This window comes from Aethalodelphis obliquidens, unplaced genomic scaffold (assembly GCF_003676395.1).
Source record: "Aethalodelphis obliquidens isolate GAN/ISIS:26980383/991018 unplaced genomic scaffold, ASM367639v1 scaffold8, whole genome shotgun sequence".
Classification (NCBI taxonomy): domain Eukaryota; kingdom Metazoa; phylum Chordata; class Mammalia; order Artiodactyla; family Delphinidae; genus Aethalodelphis; species Aethalodelphis obliquidens.
Genome location: NW_020837952.1, coordinates 6,811,828 through 6,822,188, shown reverse-complemented (window position 1 = coordinate 6,822,188; position 10,361 = coordinate 6,811,828). Strand labels below are relative to the sequence as shown.

General features: G+C 36.4%; 1 protein-coding gene across 2 annotated transcripts in view; it reads left to right on the top strand.

Moving 5' to 3' along the window:
- Nucleotides 1–9,346, top strand: part of PTGES3 (prostaglandin E synthase 3) — a 25,799-nt gene extending 16,453 nt beyond the window's left edge. The window contains exons 2-8 of one of the 2 annotated variants that reach the window (XM_027106711.1): nt 1,722–1,835; nt 1,988–2,057; nt 2,607–2,705; nt 4,912–5,001; nt 6,918–6,980; nt 7,869–7,893; nt 8,195–9,346. In XM_027106711.1, the coding sequence (XP_026962512.1) occupies nt 1,722–1,835; nt 1,988–2,057; nt 2,607–2,705; nt 4,912–5,001; nt 6,918–6,980; nt 7,869–7,893; nt 8,195–8,214 (481 nt within the window). In that variant the 3' untranslated portion in view covers nt 8,215–9,346. The remainder of the gene's footprint in view (nt 1–1,721; nt 1,836–1,987; nt 2,058–2,606; nt 2,706–4,911; nt 5,002–6,917; nt 6,981–7,868; nt 7,894–8,194) is intronic. The other variant, XM_027106712.1, reaches the window with a different exon arrangement.
- Nucleotides 9,347–10,361: the final 1,015 nt, after the last annotated feature.

Sequence of the window (10,361 nt, the reverse complement as noted above, 5' to 3'; positions counted from 1 at the left end):
CTCCGCGGCATGTGGGATCTTCCCGAACTGGGGCACGAACCCGTGTCCCCTGCATCGGCAGGTGGACTCTCAACCACTGCGCCACCAGGGAAGCCCTACATGCTTATTTTTTTTAAAATAATTGAAATAGTTGAGAATGAGGTGGCTCTACTTTGTCTCATCTTTCTGGTTCATTCTTTAGAGGCAGATGCTGTTCATTTGTGTGCGTGTGAATTCTTCTTGGAATTTTTATGCATATGTAAATATTTATCTAAGTAACTTGTTTTAAAGATGACAAAGGAAATTTTTCAAAGTATTTACCATGTATAATCTTTATTGCCTGTTAATTAACCACATTTGACTGTATTTGCTTCTATTAGATTTTTAGCTATCTTCTAAAACATAATTTTAATGGATGAATAGAGCTTTAGGCAGCTAACATTGAAGAAGACAGGAGTCTATTGCAAGGGATAGGAGCTGGTGAATAATAAGGAAAAAGCAAATATTCCAAGTTGTTTCTAGTATAAGTATATATTGGATACAGATACAGATTAACAGTTGGGACTATAAAGTTTAATTTTTTATCTAGTGTCATTATTTAGAATCATAAGGAAGATATTTTTGCCCAGGAAAAAAAAAATGGTTGCTTTGCTTTATATAGTCAGCTGCAAATGAGAACTTTTTTTTTTTTTTGGCTGTGCTGCACAGCATGCGGGATCTTAGTTCCCCAGTTAGGGATTGAACCCCTGCCCCTTGCAGTGGAAGCTTGGAGTCTTAACCACTGGACTGCCAGAACAGTCCAAATGAGAACTCTTTTGAGGACAAATACTGTCATTTCTCATACTTAAAAAAAATTCCCCCCACAGTTCCTAACATGGTAAGTAGAAATGTTGAATACTGTATTTGAGTTGACAATGGATTAGTTCAGATTTTTATTTTTATTTTTTAAAAATATATATGTGTTTGTTTATTTTAGTTGCACTGGGTCTTAGTTGCGGCAGGCGGGCTCCTTGGTTGTGGCATGCATGTGGGATCTAGTTTCCTGACCAGGGATGGAACCCGGGGCCCCTGCACTGGGAGCACAGAGTCTTAACCACTGCGCCACCAGGGAAGTCCCCTAGTTCTGGTTTTTAAAATTCTGTGGAGTTGAATTCTTAAGAGCAGGGCTATAAAGGAGTAGCACAAATTTTGACAGGGCTACCTAAATGCTTAACTCCAGTGAGCATTTTGTTTCATTTTTTAAATCTTTTCTATGATGAAATTTGTATCATTGCATTTTGTTTGTTTGTTTAGTTTATTTTTGGCTGTGCTGGGTCTTCGTCGGTGCGCAGGCTCCTCATTGCAGTACCTTCTCTTGTTGCAGAGCATGAGCTCTAGGTGCGCGGGCTTCAGTAGCTGTGGCTCGCGGGATCTAGAGCGCAGGCTCAGTAGTTGTGGAGCACGGGCTTAGTTGCTCCACGGCATGTGGGATCTTCCCGGACCAGGGATCGAACTGGTGTCCCCTGCATTGGCAGGAGGATTCTTAACCACTGTACCACCAGGGGAGTCCGTATCATTGCGTTTTAACTTGTACTGCAGCTGTTAGGGAAAAAGATGTAGTTTATGTTTGAAATTGCAGTAAACTGCCTCAAAATAATTAATGCTCTGAGGGAGAACAGAAGTATGTTACTTACATGCTAAGCTTTGGAGGTTTGTAAATAGTGAATTTCAGCTTAACTTTGTCTAATTTTATCTTTTTGTAGGCAGCCTGCTTCTGCAAAGTGGTACGATCGAAGGGACTATGTCTTCATTGAATTTTGTGTTGAAGACAGTAAAGATGTTAATGTAAATTTTGAAAAATCCAAACTTACATTCAGGTAAATTACCATTTTACATCATTGGGTAAAAGACTTGTTTCAGGCAGCTTGAATAACTTTTGCTTGATTGTTTTGTGTTTTCATTGAAGATACTACTAATCTTTACCTCTTTGAAGAGACTCATTTTTTTCCCTTTTTCTTTTTTGGTACAGTTGTCTTGGAGGAAGTGATAATTTTAAACATTTAAATGAAATTGATCTTTTTCACTGTATTGATCCAAATGTAAGTAGTCTTGATGCTTTAATCCCAATTTAAATTGTAAGGAAATGGACATACTTTAAGTACTTATTTTAGAGATAAGCACTAATTCTTAACAGTTCAGAGGCTAATAAGTATATATTTTGCATTATTTTCCCTCTTGTAACTACTTTTCTGGATACTCTTTTTGTTCTTGTTATTGTTTGGACTCAGGGCAATACTTTTTTAATTTTTATTTTTTATCTTTTAAAAATTAAATTGTGTAGTTGATGTAAGGGCTGTACTCTTAAGGCTTGTCTTATTTAAGCATAGATACATCTAAGTATGTTCTATGATTGTACCATATTTAGTTAATTTTTTTAACGTTTTATTTTATTCACCTTGTGCAGGGGAGGAAAAATGTTTTTTGCAATTGGATAGCTTATGAAATCTTCAGTAGTCTAGGGATTGTTTCAGGGTTTAGAGAAAGTGTAGGGAAAGAAATTAGGAGAAATGACAAATAACCAGCTACTTTGTGTCCTGTAGTAATACCAGAGATATAAACGGTGTGATAGCGCTTATTTTTGTTTTTAGGATTCGAAGCATAAAAGAACGGACAGATCAATTTTATGTTGTTTACGAAAAGGAGAATCTGGCCAGTCATGGCCAAGGTTAACGAAAGAAAGGGCAAAGGTAGGTTCCTTTTTCTTTTTTTGAAAGTTTGGTATTTTTAAGTAATTAAAGATACATTGACATCAGACTGAAAAGTATCTGTCCAGCAAAGGAAACCATCAACAAAATGAAAAGACAGCCTACTTAATGGGAAAGTATATTTGTAAGTCACGTATCTGATAAGAGGTTAATATGCAAAATATATGAAGAACTCACACAACTCAACAACAAAAACCTGGTTTAAAAATGGGCAGAGCAGTTGCCTGGTGGCCTACTGGTTAGGATTTTAAGCTTTCACTGCCATGGCCCAAGTTCATCACTGATTATCAGAGAAATGCCAATCAAAGCCACAGTGAGAGACTTCCCTAGTGGCACAGTGGTTAAGAATCTGCCTGCCAATTCAGGAGACATGGGTTCGAGCCCTGGTCCAGGAAGATCCCACATGCCTCGGAGCAACTAAGCCCATGCACCACAACTACTGAGCCTGTGCTCTAGAGCCCGTGAGCCACAACTACTGAGCCCACGTGCCACAGCTACTGAAGCCCACACGCCTAGAGCCTGTACTCCGCAACAAGAGAAGCCACTGCAATGAGAAGCCTGTGCACCACAACAAAGAATAGCCCCCGCTCGCCACAACTAGAGAAAGCCCCCACGCAGCAACGAAGACCCCACGCAGCCAAAAATAAATAAATTTATTTAAAAAAAAAACAACACAGTGAGATAATCATGTCCTAACTGTTAGAATGGCTAATATGAAAAATAGAAATAACAAATGCTGAAGAAGATACAGAGAAAAGGGAGCTCTTGTACACTGTTGTTGGGATTACAAATTGGTGTAGCCACTATGGAATCAGTATGGAGATTTCTCAAAAAATTAAGGGTATAACTACCATATGATCCAGCTATTTCACTTCTGGGTATTTATTTGAAGAATATGAAAACACTAATTGGAAAGGATGTATGCCACCCCTGTGTTCATTGCAGCATTATTTACAGTAACCAAAACATGGAAGCAACCAAAGTATCCACTGATGGATGATTGGATAAACTGTGGTGTGTGTGTATTCAGTGGATTATTACTCAGCCATTAAAAAAGAATGAAATCTTGCCATTTGCAGCAACATGGTTGGACCTTGAGGGTAATAAGTTAAGTGAAATGAGTCAGAAGGAAAAAGACAAACCTAATTTTAAAAAGCATAAGGAAATGAAAACTCACAGATACAGAGAACAGATTGATGGTTACCAGTAGGGAAAGGGTTGGAGGGGTGGGTGAAAGGGGTACAAGGAGTCAATTGTATAGTGATAGACGATAGGTGGACTTGGAGGGTGATCACTCTGTAGTTGTATACAGGTGTTGAGTTACAGTGTTATACACCTGAAACTTACATTTTTTAAAAAAATTGGTACAAGGAATATAGTGTTTTTGTTTCATAGCTAGGTACTATTAATATTAAGGCCTTGTGTTCTATATATTTTCCTCTACTTTGAGGTTTATTAGCTTTAACTTAATACCAAGTGTGGTCAGAATAAGATAGTCACTAATAGATGCAGACTCTTCTGCATTCAAGAGGCAGACTTTGCTTAGAAGTATAAATTACTCAGATGCTGCATTGGAGCATATCATGGTGACATTTAAAAAATAATAAATTAATCAAGTATCTGAATTTGAATAGTTCCTACCAGTGAATTTTTGTTTTAAAATGTAGGTTCTTTTGTTCTTTTTGTTTTTTTGGCTGCGTTGGGTCTTCATTGCAGTGCGCGGGCATCTTGTTCCGGTGGCTTCTCTTGTTGGGGAGCATGGGCTCTAGGCCCGCCAGCTTCAATAGTTGTGGCACGTGGGCTCAGTAGTTGTGGCTTACGGGCCCTGGAGCTTGCGGGCTTCAGTAGTTGTGGCGCATGGGGTTAGTTGCTCTGAGGCATGTGGGATCTTCCCGGGCCAGGGCTCGAACCTGTGTCCCCTGCAGTGGCAGGCGGATTCTTAATCTTAACCACTGCACCACCAGGGAAGTGCCAAAAGTAGGTTTGTTTCTGACAACTGTGAAAGCAGCTTCATGAAACTATACTTACCATTATTACGTTTTTCTAGTTTTTGTGTGTGTGTGTGTGTGTGTGCTGATGCCATGCCTCACTAGTATGAACCCACAGCTCAAAAAATATAGTCTTTAGGTATACACTAAAAGAGTACAAGGTAACCTAATCATAGGGTGATATTTGTATTGATCTATAGCTTAATTGGCTTAGTGTGGACTTCAATAATTGGAAAGACTGGGAAGATGATTCAGATGAAGACATGTCTAATTTTGATCGTTTCTCTGAGGTAAGTTCTTTTAAATGCATTCTTCCACCTCCCTCCCAGTGTATTTCTGTGTAATCAATTTAATTTGGTTTTAAAGACAGTGATATTTAGGACATGCATTATTTTACTTTCAAGACTGTTCTGCAGAAAACCAAATAAGATTTTAACAATGGTCATTTAACCTTCCTTTATGAATTTTTAAAAATTAGTGTTCTAAAGTTGATGTATAATGACAAAAAAATAAACCATACAATCAGTGCAGCACAGTTAGTTTTTATTCCAGCATTGGAACAGATTTTTTTTTTTAAGGAGCATGAATGTAGTAATTGGCTTGCATTTTGGAGCCATGTAATATGAATATAAACCTTTAAACACAAGAATCACAATGAGATATGTACAATGAGTGGTGTGTAGGGATATTTTAGTTGCAAAATCAGGGAAAGGATTTTAAGTAAGCCTATTTTTCCAGGACGTCACTGAAATACATATTGCCGTGGCCAAAGGGGAAAAAATCATTGAGATTCTCTTAGGTAGACTAGACCTTATTAAATGTGTTGCAGTAAAGCTGATCAGAAAAGAAAATGGTAGATTGTAAGTTGAAGGTACTCTCATTGTGATTTGAAATCTTGACTATACTTTTATGTTTCTTCTTTGACAACAAAGAATTAAAAGGAGTAAGTGCCCAGCTTCATGTATGCAACTGCTTATTTAACATCTCTCCTCATATGGCTCTGGCACCTTGATTTCAAAACAGAGAAGGGAGATAATGGTATTCATGTGATTCTCCTAAACCATGCTACTCCTTACTGTAGTAATTGATGCCACCATTTACCCAGCTGTGCAAGTCATAACTTCTTAACAATGTTCTCTTTCACTGATTCTCTCTATCCAGTATAACATTAACTGCTGTCTTTGCTGTCTGTATTTTGTTTATATTTCCTAAGTAGCTCTCAAATGTATTCAGTTCTGTGTCTATTGCCATTGCATCTCGGTACCTAGCATTGAGCTTGGCACCTTTTGAGCATTTTTCCTGCTCAAAGAAACTTAACCAGTATTTAGTGCTTTCAGATGTAGGAAAACTCTTTACTACTTGCTCATATTATTCGAGAGTTGATGCCCAGAATTTTTATACTGAGAGATTTGAGTAGGTATCATTTTAAGGCCCCTTCTAACTCTGAAGTCCAGGTAAGCATGTATTTTTGAGTCACCATCTCATATTATTTAGTCTGCTTATTTGTTCCTCTTTAAATAATATACTGCTTGCTTTATGATCAGAAAGAACTAAATTTGGGAAATTAGTACTTTATGTATAAGTATGCTCTTTTGGTCCCAGTTTATTGTAAGTATACAACAGTGTTTTCCACAGTGTGTATCTTTTCTTTCAAGGTTTATGTTTATTTTCTGTTTGTAACTTAGTTACTGGTGTTTAGCCTTTGATTCAGTATTCAGGCCTTTTATGCCAGCTAATCAGCCGAGAAGACTTTATTTTAAATTATTTATTGGTTCTTCACAATATTTTAAAACTACAATGAAAATACCATAATACACATGCCACTTAGTTGAAGATACAAAACTTTACGACTATTCAGTACAAATAATCTCATTCTTAGCCACCAGAGGTGACTGCTATTCAGGATTGTGGTGTTTAATGTCTACATTATACATATATATCTTGTTGGATGAATTTTAATAATTTTTCTTCAATGAGAACTTACTCTTAACTTCCTACAAGGTTTCAGGATTTTATGTAATTACCTATAATCTACCTTTTCCAGAAAGGAAGGTACCTAATATATAGTTTGATTTATTTTTTCTTTTTCTTTTTTTAAATTGGTGGAAACCTATGACAGACTTAAGGTTTATTCTGGAGCGTGCAACCTAATACTTAGGGCTTAATTTAACATCATTTTAAAAACTAATTTTTACACTTCAAATAGATGATGAACAACATGGGTGGTGATGAGGATGTAGATTTACCAGAAGTAGATGGAGCAGATGATGTAAGTCTATAAGTTCTTTTCTATGTTTACTTAAATACTAAGAAACAATGTATTTTCAGGTTGTTTTATGTAGATTCAAAATTGCTCCTTTTTTTTTTTGCCACTTAATGGTCTAAAAAATATTACAAGGAAAACCAGTTTTTTAAATGTGCCCATTTTTGAGGGATGGATGCCTACTAGGAAACAGGTGTCCCCTGAATCATTCTTCAAGGCACCAGATTTATAATTCAAAATTACTATTTTATAGAGACATATGCCTTACTCAGTTAACAGTTTAGGGATTATTTTGACAAAGAAAGTTGAACAGGTTTTAACATCAGGATTGGTCAGAGAGACGTATAGTAAACAGATGGATGTTGTGAATCTATAAGGATATACTAGACCACTCTTCTCAACATTTCCCCACCTGGCATCCTGTTAACATCTTTAAGAAAGTTGTTCAGTGTAGTTTGGAAGATACTTAGACAATTCACCAGCTAGGATTAGAGTTCATTGTCTTCTGTCATTCCAGGGGTCTTCATATTGAGCCATTTTCCTCTTCCATTGAATGCCAAGAGAGAAGAGAAACTATTTTATTCCAGGATTCAGTCTGGTTGATAGGAAGGGATTTAAAGGGTGGGCTCAATTCCCACGAAAAGGCATATATCTTATAGGAAGATAGATCCTCAGCTCAATGTCTGTTTGTCTTAAGTAAACCTGTTCTTAAGTCCATTGCTAAGTTCAAAGATGGATATAACCACCAAACCAAAGATTATATCTAACCAAAGATTGATATATCTGCTACCTTAGTCAAAAGTGCAGTGCTTCAGCTTTTTACGGTGCAAACTGTTCAGTTAGCAGAGGAATGTTTGATCAACTTGGTAACTTTTTAAATTTTCCTTTCTGCAGGATTCACAAGACAGTGATGATGAAAGTAAGTATCTTTGTAAAAAGTATGTTTACGCAGTGATATTTCACATCAGAGACCAAACTCTCAAAAGAGAGAAGTAAAGTTAATTAACCTGTTTAAAATTCTTGGAAGATACATGATTGTTTCTTTATGGCCTCTAAAAAATAGCTAAAGCAGAAATTTGAATGATTTGAGATTCAAATTTTTTAAAAAAGACAATTCTCTAGGAAACAACTCTTGGTGGCTGCTTTTTCCTATTGTAAAACTTTGAAGTTGTTAGGTTATTCCCTTGTAATTTATACTAATCTTTTAAAAATCCTTTCAGAAATGCCAGATCTGGAGTAAGGAATGTTGTCATCGCTGGATTTTGAGAAAGAAAAATAACTTCTGCAAGATTTCATAATTGAGAGAATTCCTAAGTTGATAGCTCTAAAGGCAGATTCTGTATTTGCCTCCTTTAACCCATTTTTCAACCTGTTTGTTTTTTTAAAGGCTTCACTAAGGGTTGATATGTACCATTGTATGGGGCAATTTTAAGTCAGCTAAGGCAATAACCTTATGCATGAACATTTCCCAGATTCCCATGATGCTGTTGAGGTCCTAGGCAATTGATAAAGCAGTTGTGATAAATAAAAAACATTTCACCTAAGTCTCCTTTACTTCATAACATAGATACTGACATGATCGGAAGCTGTCGGCTTAGGGAAAGTAAATTTTAGATTTTAGAACATGGATTCAAAAGTGGCTGAAACAAATTGGTTGATACTTTAAACTGGTAACATGTTGTTCCTCTGGTATATCCTTCAGGATTGTTCCACTAAAGTTTTATTTTTCAAAAAATTTACTTCACATTATTGTTCGTAAGTGATCACTTGTCAGTGTTCCAGATGTATCTTAGCTAAAACTAGTGAATGCCCTAACTTAGATGGTTTTGAAGCCTGTACATTTGGTATTGTTTGACCCTTAAACTTTTACATCTCTTAGCATGGAGGACGAAGAAAGGCTGTACATTGTTGCTTGAGTCTGTACATTTAGACCAAATTTGTATTTGCACTGTCAGTATGGCAAATGAGTGAAAAAAATGTTAATACACTATTGGATTTTTTATTTTATTATTTTTTTTTTGATTCAGCTTGTACCTGGGCTGAAAACCTCAATTTATGTTCATGACAGTGGGGAGTTTTTTTAATGTCTACATTCTTTCTAATAAACTGTTGGAAGACTTCTTGGCTATCCTTTCAAGTGTCTGGTTTACTGTAATTTCATGTATTGCCATTTACTGGAATGGAGTTTTTATTTTTGCTTGAGGAAGAATTTGGGAATATTCCTCTGTTTGGGGAAAAAAAAATGAGGCTTGCTGTAATGTCACAGAAAACCTTTTAAAAGTGGATCTGTAACAGGAAATTGTAGCTGCACTTTGCAACAGTTGGAAAAGAAAGTGTTGTGATTTGATTGAAATAAAACTAACTGTGTTGTCCTCCTCTAAATCTTTGAGCTTCCGCATTTTGGCACTTTTTATTCCTTCCAGCTACTGCGTATTTGTCATAGCATAGAACTGCTTCATATTTCAGTACTTCCTTATGTCAGTCATTCTGGACCTCTGTTACAGGCAGTATTAAAGTGCTGGGGGGGATACAAAGATTAACCCTTCAGGTAATTGTGAACTCAGGGAGCTCACATCATAGGCTGGCCTCAGGACAAATAGTGAACAAAAACTTGGGAGATGGGAAGTGTAGTAATAGATATGGATAGAGTATTTAGATTGAAGGGAAAACACAACCTTTTTTCTTCCCTTGTTAAGTATATGAGGGTTCCAAATAATATTCAAGACCATTTTCTTGAAATGCCACAACTAGAAAATCTTAACTTTTTGGGGACTGTGGGCATAACAACACTTGGCAGTCAACTCTGTTTTGTTATGTTACAGAAGTATAACTTGGGTTCTGGTCCTGTTAAGGAAATGCAGTTTCCTCAGAGCCTTAGGTTTTTCCACATTCGGAGGTATGTTTGGACTTACGTACTTCTCAAAAATTACTTTAAGCTTGGTCTCCTTTCTCTGGAGCATACCAAAGGTATCAGTATGCCTGATAGTGTACTGCTTAGCTTCAGGGAAAAACTTTAAAATTTAAAAAACCCTTCTATTTTTAGTTTTATTTTCTCGAACTATTTTTGTATGTCAGTTCTGGAAGTTAAAAGATTCATTAAGGATTTTCTTAATGCCAGCCATTAGGCTATAGCATTAAGAAAGTATAGCATGATGGGTTTCTGATTTCATCCTATTTCTTAAGATTCTTACAATTTTTAAAACCTATTTTGTGCTCAGACACTTGAATGGGATTTCACTAACCCTTATTGCTGTCAGGTACAAAGTCTTGTGAATGGTGTCTGATCCCTCTAAGTTAAAGTACTTCATGCCAAAAGGTGAATTGACAGGCCAAAACTGAAGGAGAACTATTTATTTGGCCTTGTATCGAAAATCCAAACTGTAATTA